General features: G+C 38.0%; 1 protein-coding gene across 4 annotated transcripts in view; it reads right to left on the reverse strand.

The window, feature by feature from the left end:
- The window catches only part of Enox2 (ecto-NOX disulfide-thiol exchanger 2), a 294,940-nt gene that overhangs the window by 40,429 nt on the left and 238,451 nt on the right, over positions 1-16,060 (reverse strand). For all 4 annotated transcript variants that reach the window (XM_033760415.1, XM_033760416.1, XM_033760413.1 and 1 more), the window contains 3 exons: positions 10,873-11,106; positions 7,348-7,560; positions 5,566-5,672 (listed from right to left, as the gene is read on the reverse strand). In XM_033760415.1, the coding sequence (XP_033616306.1) occupies positions 5,566-5,672; positions 7,348-7,560; positions 10,873-11,106 (554 nt within the window). The remainder of the gene's footprint in view (positions 1-5,565; positions 5,673-7,347; positions 7,561-10,872; positions 11,107-16,060) is intronic.

A 16,060-nucleotide genomic window follows, 5' to 3' on the forward strand; every position in this document is an offset into this window, starting at 1 on the left:
AAAGAGAAGCAATACTTCCAAATTCATTCCTGGAAGCAAATATCACTTTGATTCCCAATCCTGGGAAAGATGTAACTAAAAAAGAGAACTACAGGCCAATCTCCTTAATGAATATAGATGCGAAAATCCTCAATAAGATGCTAGCAAACAGAATGCAGAGGATCATCAAGAAGATCATACATCCTGACCAAGTCAGATTTATTCCAGGGATGCAAGGATAGTTCAACATACGTAAATCAATTAATGTAATACACTAAATGAACAAAGTCAAGGAGAAGAACCACATGATCCTCTCGATAGGTGCAGAAAAATATAGATGCAGAAAAAGCATTTGATAAAATTCAACACCCATTCATGATAAAAACTCTGCAAAAAATTGCAATAGAAGATCTATACCTCAACTTAATAAAGGCTATCTATGAAAAACCAACAGCCAACATCACATTAAATGGCCAAAAACTGAAAACCTTCACGTTAAAATCAGGAACAAGACAAGGATGCTCACTATCACCACTCCTCTTCGATATAGTTCTGGAAACATTAGCCATAGCAATTAGACAAGAGAAAGAAATTAAAGCAATAAAGATAGGAAAGGAAGAAGTTAAATTGCCATTATTTGCTGATGATATGATACTCTACATTGATGACCCAAAAAACTCCACCAAAAGACTTCTCAACTTAATTGACACTTTTAGCAGAGTAGCTGGATACAAGGTCAACACCCCAAACTCAATAGCCTTCTTGTACACAAATAACAGACTCACTGAGAAAGAAGCTAGGGAAACAATTCCTTTCACAATAGCACCCACAAAAATGAAGTATCTTGGAATTAATCTAACAAAAGAAGCAAAAGACCTCTACACTGAAAAGTATAACACTCTGAAAAAAGATATTGAGGAGGATATAAGAAAACGGAAAGATGTCCCTTGCTCCTGGGTAGGAAGAATCAACATAGTGAAAATGGCCATACTACCAAAACTGCTATACAGATTCTATGCAATACCAATTGAAATCCCAACACTATACTTCACAGAACTAGAAAGAAGAATCCAAAAATTCATTTGGAACCATAAGAGACCTAGAATAGCAAAAGCCATCCTAGGCAATAGACACATGGCAGTGGGTATAACAATTCCCAATCTGAAACTATACTACAAAACCACTGTGATAAAAACAGCACAGTACTGGCAAAGAAGCAGACCTGAGGATCAGTGGAACTGATTGGAAAACACAAAACAACTCTAGATGCACTCAGCTACCTCATCTTTGACAAAGGAGCTGGCAGTCTCCACTGGAGGAAAGATAGCCTCTCTAATAAATGGTGTTGGAAAAACTGGATCTCAACCTGCAAAAGATTAAAACTAGACCCTTATCTGTCACCATGCACTAAATTAAAATCCAAGTGGATTAAAGATCTAAATATAAAAACAAAAACATTAAACTTTTGGGAAGATAAGTTAAGCAGAACTCTGGAAGACATTAGCATAGGAAAAGACTTTATGAACAAATCCTCAGTAACATGGGAACTAGCAGAAAGAATCAACAACTGGGATCTTATCTTATTAAAAAGCTTCTGCACTGCAAAGGAAGCCATGAATAGAACTAAGAGACAACCTACAATGTGGGAAAAACTTTTCACCAGCTGCTCCTCAGACAAAGGACTATTATCTAGAATATATAAAGAACTCAAAACAACCAGCCCCCCCAAATATAAAGACCCAATTCTAAAATGGGCATCTGAAATGAACAGGCACTTCTCAGACAAAGAAATAAAAGCAGCAAGTAAATATATGAAAACATGCTCCACATCACTGGTCATTTGAGAGATACAGATGAAAACAACACTGAGATTTCACCACACCCCACAAAGAATGGCCACTATCAAGAAATCACACAATAACAAATGTTGGCTAGGTTGTGGGGAGAAAGGAACCCTTCTCCATTGTTGATGGGAGTGCAGTCTGGTGCAACCACTATGGAAATCAATATGGAGATACCTCAAAGAACTAGGATTAGAGGTACCATTTGACCCAGGCATCCCTCTGTTGGGCATCTTTCCAAAAGAATTAAAAGAATCATACCTCAGTGATATATGCACACACATGTTTATAGCGGCACAGTGTGTCATAGCTAAAACTTGGAAACAGCCCATCTGCCCATCAGTTGGAAACTGGATAAAGAAGATGTGGTTTTTCTATAAAATGGAATACTAATAAGCCATAAAGAATGAGAAATTAGATTCATTCATTGATAGGTAAATGGGTACATTTTGAGGATATACTCCTAAGTGAAATAAATAAGTCACACATATGCAAATACCGAATAGTTTCTCTAGTGTGAAAAACTAAGAGTACTCAAGATCCTAACGGGTCAATTAGCAAATAGGAAGAAAAGGACCAAAAGTTTAGGGACAATCAGAAGGATAGGGAAAGGGGAATAAGGGAAAATGAAAAAAAATATGAGAAAATGTAAAAATGGAATTAAAGTGTTTGAAGGTCGGAGGGCAGGAGGGGGTGGAGGGAGCGTGGGGAAAAGGGGAAAAAATGAGAACCGAGACCTAGCATGTAAGGGTACAAGATCCCAGTAATGAATGTAACTGTACTGTCTACCTAGAATGTACCAATAAATTAAATTTAAATTAAAAAAGAAGATACTGGCAAAGAGAATACATAGGGTCATCAAGAAGATCACACACATTGACCAAGTCAAATTTATTCCAGGCATGCAAGGATGTTTCAACATATGTTAATTGGTAAATGTAATACACTATTAAGAGTGGCAAGGACAAAAACCATATCATGTCAGTAGAGGCAGAAAAAGATTTTGACAAAATCAACACTCATTCATGATAAAAACTCTGTAAAAAATTGGAGAGATGGTCTTCATCTCAACTTGATAAAGGCTATCTATGAAAAACCATCCAACATCATATTAAATGCCCCCAAACTGAAAACCTTCCTGCTAAAATCAGGAACAAGACAAGGATGTCCACTATCATCACTCTTGTTAATATAGTTCTGGAAACATTAGCCACAGGAATTGGACATGAGAAAAAAATTAAAGCAATAAAGATAGGGAAGGAAGAAGTGAAACTGTTATTACTCACTGATGATAGGATACTCTACATAAAAGAGTCAAAAAAACTCTGCCAAAAGATTTCTAGACTTAGTTGACACTTTCAGCTGAGTAGGTGGATACAAGGTCAACACCCAAAAATCAATAGCCTTCTTGTACACAAATAACAGAATCACTGAGAGAGAAATGAGGGAAACAATTCCTTTCACAATAGCATCCAGAAAAATGAAGTATCTAGGAATCAAACTAACAAAGGAAGCAAAATACCTCTACACTGAAAAGTTCAGCACTCTGAAAAAAGAGATCGAGGAGGATATAAGAAAATGGAAGGATATCCTCTGCTCCTGGGTAGGAAGAATCAACATACTAGCAAACTGCTATACAGATTCAATATAATGCCAATTGATATACCAACAGTATATTTCACAGAACTAGAGAAAATAATCCAAAAGTTCATTTGGAACCAGAAGAGACCTAAAATAAAAAGAACAATTCTAGGCAACAGACATGCCAGGGGGTATCCCTATCTCCAACTTGAAACTATACTACAAAGCCACTGTGATAAAAACAGCATTGTACTGGCAAAGAAAAAGACCTGAGGATTAGTGGAATAGATTGGAAGATACAGAAACAACTACAGATGTACTGAGCCACCTCATCTTTGACAAAGGATCCAACCATCCTCACAAGAGGAAAGACAGACTTTTTAATAAATAGTGTTGGAAAAACTGGATTTCAACCTGCCAAAGATTAAAACTAGACCCTCATCTTTCACCATGCACTAAACTAAAAATCCAAGTAGATTGAAGATCCAAACATTAGAACAGAAACACTAAACTTGCTGGAAGATAAGGTAGGTAGAACTCGAAGACAGTGGCATAGGAAAAGACTTTATGAACAGTCCTCAGTAGCATGGTAACTAGCATAAAGAATCAACAACTGGGATCTCATCTTATTAAAAAGCTTTTGCACTGCAAGATAAACCAACAAGAGAGCTAAGAGACAATGTACAATGTTGGAAAAAATTTTTACCAGCTACTTCTCAGGCAAAGAACTATTATCTAGAATATATAAAGAAATAAAAAAAAATAGGTCGCCCAAATATAAAGCCCCAATTCAAAAATGGGCATTTGAATCGAACAGACATTTCTCAGACAAAGAAATAAAAGCATTAAGTAAATATATGAAAAAATGTTCCATATCACTGGTCATTCAAGAGATGCAGATGAAAACAACACTGAGATTCTACCTCACTCCAGAAAAAATGGCTGCTATCAAGAAATCAATCAATAACAAATGTTGGTAGGATCATGGGGGGAAAGGAACCCTTTTCCACTGTTGGTGGGAGTGCAGATTGATGCAACTACTGTGGAAATCAATATGGAGATACCTCAAAGAAGTAGGATCAGAGGTTCCATTTGACCGAGCCATCCCTCTGCTGGGTACATTTCCAAAAGAATTAAAAGAATCACATCATAGTGATATATGCGCACCCATGTTTATAGTGGCACAGTTTGTCATAGCTAAAACCTCGAAACAGCCCATTTGCCCATCAGTCGGAGACTGGATAAAGAAGATGCGGTTTTTCTGTAAAATGGTGTACTATTCAGCCATAAAGAATGAGAAACTAGAGTCATTCATAGGAAGCTGGATGGATATTGAGGCCATACTCTTAAATGAAATAGATAAGAGCAGATGTGTAAATACTGAATAGTTTCTCTGGTGTGAAAAACTAAAAGTGTAAATAAGATCCAAATTGTATAACTGATAATGTGAAATAGGAAGAAAAGGGCTGAAGTTGTAGGTCAAGTGGGAAGGGTAGGGGAAAGGAAAGAAGGGAAAAGAAAACATGAGAAAATGAAAAAAATGGAAACAAAGTCATTGTAAATAGGGGAGGGGGAGGAGGGAGGGGTGGAGCGCAGGGGTATGGCGAAAAAATGAGAACCAAGATCTGTCATGTGAGGGTATAAGATCCCAGTGATGAATACAACTCTTTGAATCCTTAAAAAGTACCAATGAACTCAGTGAACAACAACAACAAAAAGGATGGCTAAATGGGTTTGATAAAAGCAGCTGAGAAATTTCTTGGTCTGATATACCACTAGGCAGCTTCTACCCTCAACTGTCAGGATAAATGTAAGATAGCCCTAATATTACTAACACTAGAAGCACAAGTCAGTAATTATTATTGTACTCCAGACTAGCTAGCTTAGAGAAATAAACTTACAATTATCTCAGCTACATTTTCTCTATTAAGGCTTCCATCCAGCGGAATCCATTCAAGACAACATGTGCACATTTACTGCCCTTTGGACAGCAGGTGGTCTGAACACGCTGACAGGCTATAGAACACATCTTAGTGTTTCATTAGGGCCTTGTTGTGACTGTGGGATCTTGGTGCTATTTAATTCTGGCTAAACTCCAAATCAATAACTTGTTAAAGAAAGACATTGTGCCCCTGAGGATCTACCAGAGTAAAAAGTTACCAACCTCAGCTTGTTTGCACCAAACGCTGATATTTTTACGCTGGGCTTTTGTGAAGTGGTCCCAAGCCTTCTGTTTGGAGGCAGAATGGTACACAGCCACTATCTGCTCAACTGTAGCATCAAATCAGCAGTCAGATCAGGCCAGAGTATCATCCAGGGATTGCAAAAACCGGGAGAAGAGAAATAAGAGAGAAGCATGAGCTTCTGGTTCTTTTTTGTTATAACACTATCCCTGATAGGGGTTGTAGTCAGAAACAATTGTGTGTTGTAGTACTATGATTTTAAGGGGGACTCAGGAAGAAACATCAATATATAGAAAGAAGAGAACCAAGGAAGGTTTGGGGTGAAATAGTGAGTCAAGTTTTAATCCAGGCAGTACATATTCATTCAGGCAGGAGAAGTACAAGTTGTAGTAAATGTGTTTACTTTTCTACTATGGACCATGCATAGCATGGAAGCAAAGTGTATCAGGAACTCACTCCTAGCACTAGTTCTTTTCATTAACCAGCCCTGTGAAATAAGCTGAGATTCTTCGCTTTAGTAGAATTTGTCCTCTTGCTATTCTTAGGTATGTTTAAATAGTACAATCAAACCAAAACATAATATGGGTAGGGTGTAGGTCTAACTAGTCTTGTTGACTGGAGAATTATAGGTTTTATGGGAAAATACGTAAAGTACCATCTCAGGGAGCATTTTTCAGGGTATTTCAAAATGCTAGTAGGGAAATGTATACAGATTCTAGGGCTTTATCCTAACCTGCTCCAGAGAGGAGAAGCTTAGGTATGACTCTAGAGAAAATCAGGAAGAGCCTCTTCTTGGTTGGATGTTCACGGTAGAAAATCCAGAAGGTTTTAGTTTTTTCTTTACAGTCCTGTTTGTATTCTGTTTTCTAATGATTCTAGGAATTATATTCTAAGATGCTTGCTGCTCTGTTTTTCTACATATTCTGAAGTGCTGAGGACATGTGCTTTTACCTCCTGGATTTTATGCCCATATATACTTCCAGAAACCAAAGGGAAAATGCAACAATTCCTCCTTAATACCAATTATGTAGGAGTCAAGTATGGAAAGTAAAGTATAAGAAGAATGGAACATAATTGTTTAAAAGGAAAATCATAAAACTGCATCCTTATTCTTGAAGTGAATATAGTTCCTTACTGAAAAGATATGCATAACTATGTAATACGGTGAACAAAAAATTTACTTAAGAATTTATCTGATACATCTCACTTAAGAGAACTTTGATAAGTTTAAAGTGGTATTTCTTTTTGAAAATGGCCATTTCAATGGCTTCTCACCCTGTCATAGTTTGTCATATCCAGCAAAGGTAGTGGAAGGAAGGAAAGTAAATACAAAAGGTAAAAGTAGCAAATTTGATTTTTATTCCATTATCTTGGGAAATATAATCACAATTATCACTAAAAGATCCTAGAATGCATATTACATGATGATAACAATGCAAAAAAAAGCAGCTTTAAAATGCTGATGTTGGATCTTCACTTCAGCCATGAACTACCCAACCCTCCACTGAAACCCATGGCTGTGAAGGTATAGGATGTGGCTGGCCTAAGTATAGCAGGGGAAATGAAAACAGGAGGTGTTCACACATAGTCTGTGAAACTGGAGGACTAGCATTTGGCACTTGAAGGAGAAGACAGGGCAGTAAGGAAGGCAGCCTTGTCCTTGACATCAGGTGGCTCTGGAGGCCTGGGCTCCTGTACAGAGTAAGTGGTGACAGTGTGAAGGACCCTGAAACCCTGCCAGCAGAACTCTAACTTCCACTCACATTGGAGGAGAATTCCAGACAGGGCTTGCTTGAACTTCTCCTTTGCTTCCTCCATGTCTTTTTCATGAGCAGCTTTCTCATTCACCAGACGGCGGATATGGCTGTTGGCTGACTGGATCATGGAGTAGAAGTTGTTGGCACTGCGACGATTCACCTCTCCTCGCTCTATCCAGGTGAGCAAGGTCTGTACTGCTTCTGAGAATTTGGAATCATCTGAAAACAAGAGGGTTTCTTGTTAGAACCATCAAAAGTAACCACACCTGCATTTTTCCAATCAAGCACACATGGACAGGCAGCAGGCAGGCAGAAAAACAGAAAGAATGAAAGGCTCAAAAAGTAGATTAGTTGTGATTTATAAAGCATTGCAGAAAGAGTACTGTTTTTTTTTTTCTTAAATTTATTTTTTCTGAGCTTGGGATATGGCTCAGTAATAGAATGAATGTTTAGCAAGCATGAGGTCCTGGGTTCAATTTCTAGCACTACAAAAACTGATATACTTTCTGCATTGATATTATATTTTTACCATATTGCAAATTATGTAACCTATGTGCATACATATGTATGTGTCTGTGTGTGTGTGTGTGTGTGTGAGAGAGAGAGAGAGAGAGAGAGAGAGAGAGAGAGAGAGAGAGATGCACTAGCAAGGAGAGTGTCATTAAAGCATTGCAGAAAGAGTACTGTTTTTTTTTTTCTTAAATTTATTTTTTCTGAGCTTGGGATATGGCTCAGTAATAGAATGAATGTTTAGCAAGCGAGAGGTCCTGGGTTCAATTTCTAGCACTACAAAAACTGATATACTTTCTGCATTGATATTATATTTTTACCATATTGCAAATTATGTAACCTATGTGCATACATATGTATGTGTCTGTGTGTGTGTGTGTGTGTGTGAGAGAGAGAGAGAGAGAGAGAGAGGAAGAGAGAGAGAGTAAGTCATGAACTAGCAGTGAGAGAGTGTCAGAATTCTGCAATTCCATACTTAAGTAAGGAAAAAACAAACTCAAGTTCTGAGTCTAACGTGACTTCAACAGTAAATTTCCCCAGATCCATAGCATTACATGTTGGAAGGAGCCTTAGGAAAGAGTTGAGTGGGTAACTCTTTAGATATAAACACTTACATCTTCTACCTTTTAGAACATCATTCTTACATCCAGTCCACAGCCACAGGCCTTTCACTTGGGGACAGTCATAATGTATTTTGGTGGAGTAGTTCATTTTATTTTTATATTTCTCACATCTTTTTCCAATTGCCTGACAAACCCTCCAACTAGCCAGCCAGGAGTTATTCTCTGCTGTTTAGCACAGCTCTTCCAAAGCTTCTGGTCCAGATTTCTAAGCTAGTCATGTATACATTCCTGCTGTTAACAGACTCCTGAGAGGCAGCATCCAATTGAAGCCCCATCCTAGGGCTTCACACGCCACTCTGGCCAGAAAGCCTCATTTGAAGCGGCGATATCTCTTGCTGCAATCTGAACTTCTTGCCTTGTAGCCTTTTATTTCAGTTCAGATTTATAACAGGAGGCAAGCCTTCTCTTTAGAGAAGACTTTCATTTAATTACTTGCACAAAATCCTTAAGTTGATGCTCAGGTTTTCCTCCTCTTGAGGGCTACACAATAAACAAAATTTTTGTTTTGGTTTGGTTTAGTTTTTTACTTAAATTGATTTGCTTGGTGTCAAGTGAATAGGCAAGTCTTGGGGCTGGCGCCTTACTCATTGTTTTTCGCTTTTCAAATACTGTATATCATAATATTTGCGCATCTAGTTTGAACTTTGTTTTCCACTTTCTCCCTTGTAAGAAGTTAATGATCAGTCCAAAGAGAATACTTTGAATTCTTAAACGTGTGACTCCCTTAGGTTATGTGATGTAAACAAATTTGGTGAGTGAGACCTATTTAGAAAGTAGAATTAGCAAGATCTTGCTCAGCTGAGAGCACAAGAAGCAAGGCAAATTCATACCATTAGAGCTGAGTTAGTGCCATCAATAAGATCAATGGAACACTAGCAGTCATTCAATGATTCTCAGAAAATGAGAGACTGGGTTTGAGCTTATAAGAGAAGACACCAGACAGGGTGATTAATGTTAAATTAGCAAAATGAGTCTGAGAATTAAGCAAGAGCAAACAGGAATCAAAACATCAGAAATAGCAGTCTGACATAGCAATGTCTAGAAGTTTCCATAGTTGCTGTGTGAAATAAATTGGCCTTTTAAAATCGATTAAAAAATGTCCTCTAGCTGGGTGTAGTGATACACACCTGTAAAATCAGCTACTGAGGAGGCTGAAGCAGGAAGATCCCAAGTTTGAGCCCAACCTGGGTAACTTAGCAATTTAGTGAGACCCTTTCTCAAAAAATAAAAAGGGCCAGAGACATAACTATCTCCAAGGGGTACAGCACTACTTGCCTACCATGCACAAGGCCCTGGGTTCAATCTCCAGTACTGCAAAAGAAAAAAAAAGTTTTCTTTTAATTGGTGGTGGCTAAGATTTTGAGTAATTTAAGAAGAATGTATACTGTGACTGCTTTCTGGGCCTCCATTTTCTCATCATTAAAACTGGGATTTTACTAGGGTTACATCTAGGTGTATCGTTCTGAATAACTCATTTGATTTAGAATTCAAACCTAATTTGTATTCACTATGAAGAAGGGACATGCACAAGGGGTGATCAAAATATACAGTGCATATTTAAATAAAAATGATTACAGTGAAAAACACATTGCCATAAATCCTCCTCAGAATACTTCCCCTTGCTTCTAACACACTTTTCCATAATTCTTGCCACTTTCTGAAGTAGTTCTGGAAGTCCTCTTTCTTAGGTGTGCTCATGAGGTGTGATAAAAAAATACTGTGAATGGTGCTGCCAAGTGACAACCAATGGAAAAACAGGATGGTAAAAACATTACGGTATGTTCTCATTCACATAATCTACCAGATCTGACATTATGTGACTTCTGGCTCTTTCTTCAAAGTCACAGTGACTATGAAAGGTAAATGTTCTGAATCAATTCAGGATATTGAGGCAGCCATGACAGTGCAACTAAAGACACTTCTGAAGAAGGACTTCAAGAACTGCTTCAGGAAGTGGCAAGAATGATGAGATGAGTGTGTGTGTGTGTGTGTGTGTGGTGAAGGGGGAGTACTCTGAGGGACACGAATAGTGAAAATCTTTTATTGTAATAAATTTAAAAAATTTTTAACATTCACCATAGTTTTTGATCACATCTCATACCAGTTCCAAGTCATGTGAATCACACCTATTTCTCTGATGTAGAAAGTGGAAAAACCTCATTTCTTCTTAGTTAACTGATGTCAGAGAAAGATGCTATCCCTTGAGACACCGTTGACATGAACAAATCTCCTGGTTCCTATGAGGTATATTCTTCTCTCAGTGAGCAAGGCTCCAGCACAAATGTTTCAAATCCATACGTGGGAAACTGTAAGGATTATTACCAACTACACCATTTGTCACATTTCCCTAAAAAATTAATTAACTCTTTTAATCAGGAAGCTCAAATGCCTTTTATACCTTTAAGTTTTTCAGCAACAATGCTGCATTCATGATCTGAATAGTGGACCACTGGCGGTGGGGATGGTGGACGCAGTCTTTCTTCTTCCATCCGTCTCCGGTGGCGCTCCTCTCTTGCTAGCATCCGCTGCTTGCATTCCCATTCATACAGGTCATCTCGTGCCTGTGCAAAGTCAACGTGGAGCCTGCCTGTGTCCTTCTTGTCAGTACTAGAGCCCAGGCGAATTCGGTAACCTAAGTTTGGTGGCAGGAGAACAGCAGTCTAGTAAGTCAGCAAGGTACTTTTCTAAGTTCAGTGTTTCAGATGCAGGACTTGAAATAGTGACCACATTGCCCCAAATTCTCTCCCCATTCTATCAAGCTGAATCACCAACAGACGACGACAATAATCTTCTTGCTCAGGACAGACTACTATTCTACTGGTTAGGTTGGTCTTGATGTTAGGAGTTTGTGGGTCCTGGTATCAATAATGAGCCTTATGTGAGCATCAAGGGCTAGGAAGAATAGAAATGATGGCCTCCAGCTATGGTGCTTTTGAATAATTTCAAGAGGGTCAGTCATACCATCGCAAAGAATTTTGGTAAAACTTAAAGTATTAACTTGGCATTTAAGTTCCTAAAATTGTTTCTGAGATGCACTTCACAACTCTGGACAATTTCTTTTTTGGGAGAAAGATTAGATATGATGGGGAGTGGTATACAACCCAGACAACACCTAATTTGGGATACTTATAGTTTGTGTAACTGTAATAGTGATATGAGAGTGGGATTCAGAAAACAAGGATTCAATTCCCTACCTCCACCTTTTATGGCAGCTACACTTTCTAAGTCTTAACAAAAACTGAACAAAAAATGTTTAGGAACTTTTTAAGATTCAGTAGCTGAGCTACATACTTACGTACATATTTATCTCATTTCATTCTCAGCACAAGCTTGCAGGGCAAACATTTTACTAAAGAGACAAAACTGAGCATCAGAGGATAGAGAGCTCAAGCGGCTTCCTCTGGGTCAAACAACTAGCAAATCGCAGAACTAGAGTTCTAATCCAGGATGTTAGACTCTAAATCTCTTGTGTGTTCCTCTGTTCTAAAGAATAATACACAACATAGATTTTTGCTCCTGGCTAAGATAGAATAACAAAGGTTAGACATATTACCGTTCGTTAAAGAACCAAAAATATGAACAAAATATATGAAACAGTAGTTTAAGGTAGTGGACATCAGATAATGAAGCCAGTGATCACTAACAGACAAGAACCAAATGAAGTGATCTTCATGATTGACACAGCTTAATGCCTAGAGTTTCCAGGCCTCAGGACAGGGAGAGAAACTCGGGCAGTGTGGTACTCGTCCCACGGTAAGTAGGAGAGAGTATGGCAAGTAGAGTTTCTAACAGAAAAATATTCACAGAGAAAAGGGATCTGCAGAGGGTCCAACATGATTATGTCTAATGTTTTAAGTGAGGGGCAAAATTAGTAGCTAAGATTAGTAGCTTAGACATTACAAATGAAAAAAATACATGTGAAAACACAGCATTGCATACTAACCAAAATAAAACAGAGACAGAAGTAAAGGTTAAAAAAATGAGGCAGTAGCCTGTGAGAAAACTTTAAGAGGCATAATATATTCCTACTGGAGCCCTGAAAAGAAGGGAGTGGGGATGAAACAGAAAAAAAAGTTTGAAGAAATAAAGGGAGAAAAATTTCCAAATTTGATGAAATCTCACAGATCCAAGAAGTTCAATGCACTTCAAGCACAAGAAACATGAAAGAAATTACACCAAGGTACATCATAACTGAATTGCTCAGCAGCACCAATAAAGAGAATATCTTAAAAGCAGCTGTAGATGAAAGACATATAGTATTATGTACAGAGAGACAAAGATAAGGACAACATCATATGTGTTGTTAGAAACAATGCAAAGAAAAAGCTAGTGGAACAAGACCTGAGAGAGGGGAGATAGAAAACCTGTGAACCTAGAAATCTATATCCAGAAAAAAATATATTTCAAAAAGAAAGGTGAAATAAAGCTTTCTGAAACATACAAATGCTGAAAGAGTTCAGCAGGAGGAGATTTACACTACAGAAAACTCAGGTGTAGGGATAATGATACCAAGTGGAAATCTGGATCTATATAGAGGAAGGAAGAGCATACACAATGTATGATTGCATGCACAAGAAGTTCTAGAGAATACACATTTATCTGACAAAGGAGAGATAAGTGGTTGCCTGAGAAGGAAGTGGAGAAACAAAGGGAGAAAGGGTTACAAAAGAGGCAGGGAGGAACCCTAGGGAGTGGCACACATAGTCTTCATTTTGATTGTTGTTGATGGTTTCATAGCTGTGTGCAATATCATATAACTGTATGTTTGAATGATATGAAGGTCACTGTATGAGAATTAATATATATCTCATATAGCTGTTATAAAGAGCAATGCCAAGAAACACGAAAACTAAGACTGGTTGGGTATGACGGTACAGGCCTACAATCCCATAATTTGGGAGGCCAAAGCAGGAGGTCTGCAAGTTCAAGTCTCACTTAGGCAACTTAGCAATACCCTGTCAATGGGGATGTAACTCAGTGTGAAGACTCTGGGTGTAATCCTTAGTACTAGGGAGAAAAAGAAAGAGGAAAAGAAACATTTCATAAGCAAACTTTCTGGAGTCCTTTGCAGTCTGCAATGTACTTGCACACCCATTCACTGTATTTGATCTTCTGAACCATCAGAAAAACGGGGCTGCAAAAGGTTACCTTACTTGTTCACCTGAGACTGTGGAGAGGATCAAAAGAAGCATGATGGGAAAGCTCTATGTAAATCACACTAAGTACGCAATGGGGCTATGGGATGGGTGCGCTGTGTACAGTGCAGACTCCCAAAGGTGCCTCAACTCCAACAAAGAAAAATGATTCTTTCTACTCTTTTTCTGGCTCATTTTCTAAAGGATTTTTATTATTTTAAGCATTTTTCTCTTATAATGTGGGATAGCAGCCATCCCATTCTGCAGACTTCTAAAATTTGTGAACTTCCAAGGGGCAGGTTCAAATTTAAAAGGCAAAATTTAGCTATTTTCATAGCACCTTCCTTTGGCAGCCCTCAGAATGTTTCTATGAGGTGGTTGTTAACAGCGAGCTCATTTTTGTGATGTTTAGATGAGTGCTTCCTGAGCAGTATGTTGTCTTTTATGTACAACTCTTGAGGGCTTTTCAAGACCTTTACATGCTTATTAAAACAGTCTACTGTGTAGTGCTCTGTTATTGTTGCTATCTGTCCTTCAGTAGTTAGATTCTACAGCACTTGGAAACTGTAATAAGAGTATACTACATCTACCTCCTCCTCTTCTATTCCATGGTACTAGCCTGCTTTCTCAAACCCCCATTACCTTTTCCCTGGCCTATTTGAACAGGCGGCCAATTGACCTTCTCTCCTCTAATCCGTTTTTACACAGAGCTGTCAGATTAATCTTTCAGAAACAACCATCTTGCTTGTTCAAAAATTTCTTCAACAATTCCTTATTACCAGTTGAGTAAAGACCCAACTGTTAAACCTTTCCAAGTATGTTAACAAATGATATTTTTCTTCCTCCTCTTCTGTCTGTTTTGTACACAAACCACCACTTAGTGTCTCCTGAATGCTTGCAAAAACTTTCCCCCTTTGCGTCTTTGCTCATGTTGTTTCCATAACCCACTGTCTAAAGGCAAATGCTTTGTATTTGTGAAGGACTTCAAGCAAATGCTACCTTTCTTAATACCCACAGTTGAGAGTCTGACAAATTCATATTCTCTCTCTCTCTACCTCCCCTCTGGCTCCCTAATGGCACTTATAGCTATCAATCATTATTGTTAGCAGAGAGTTCATCTTATCAGTGTTTTGAATAATGCCTGGTGCTGAGTAAATGTTTCTTTAATAAATCAATGTATTGCTGCACACTAAATTTATTAAGGGGAAGAACTAGGTTTTACTCATTTCTTCCTTTGCACAGCATCTAGCACAATAATTTACACAAAGGAGATATTAAAAAAGTGCCTACTGTGTGAATGAAGATGGTGACATCCTAACGCATCTAGCACTTTATCTCAGTCCTCCCAAACCATCACTCTTAGGTGGAGAAGTATTTAATTGTTCCATGGCCTTTCCAATTATCCTGTCTTCTTCCTTCTAGCTTATTTGTACAATGCCCCATAAAAACAATATCAATTCAAAATATGCAAAAGATCAATCATGAATTTTGACTTTATATCAACACAAAAGACATGCAGCTTCACTGTATGGATTCATTAGAAATCATTCTAATTATAATTCCTTGCCCCATTCCAAATTTGAATTTCCACTATGCGTAGAATTTATGGAAGGCAGTTCTTAACTAGCTCTACTCCAATAATAATATATGAACCACTACTGATTAAGCTAATGTTAAAGTTAGTTAAAACATTTCCCTGTCACTACCCTTGCTGTATCTATCCACCCATCTTATACCCAGAAGTAATATTCCTAAAATGTAAATTAGATCATGTCACTTCAACCCTTAAAAAAATCCTACAGTAGATTCCAGCATAAAACTCAAGAGCACAGTTTATAAAGCCCATGCTAACTTTCTGCTTGAATATGCTAAGTTCATTTTCATGTCAGGGCCTTTGGTTGGCTGTTCCTTATTTTGGAATGAGATATTCCCAAGATGTTTACATGGCAATCTCCTATCCCACTGTTCAGGTCTTGGTTCAAATGTCAGAGAAAAGTTCCTTTCCTAATGCTTCCAGGTACATTATCCTATTTATCTTCTTCACAGCACTTATCGGTACCTGATGTTAACTTCTTTATTTGTATCACATTTTACTATTACCAGAATGTAACATCCTCAATGACAGGAAATCTATCTCTGTCTTTGCTGTATCTCCAGTAACCTAGCATTCTGCCTAGCCATTAATAAATGTTTGATAACTGACTTATGGCTATAGTTTGAATGTGTCTCCCAAAAGTTCATCTGTTTGACACTTAATCCCCAAATTCATGTTTTAATGGTATTTGGGGTGGGGCCTTTGGGATGTAATTAGGATTAGATGAAGTCATGGTATGAGTTTCTCATAATGGCATCAGTGCCCTTATAAGATGGGGAAGAGAGTCCCAAGCTAGCACACTTGCTCTATCTCACCATCTGATGCCCTCTGCCATGTTATAGTTCAGCAAGAAGGCC

The sequence above is a fragment of the Fukomys damarensis genome, unplaced genomic scaffold (assembly GCF_012274545.1).
Source record: "Fukomys damarensis isolate Sample0158 unplaced genomic scaffold, DMR_v1.0_HiC HiC_scaffold_39, whole genome shotgun sequence".
Taxonomy (NCBI): domain Eukaryota; kingdom Metazoa; phylum Chordata; class Mammalia; order Rodentia; family Bathyergidae; genus Fukomys; species Fukomys damarensis.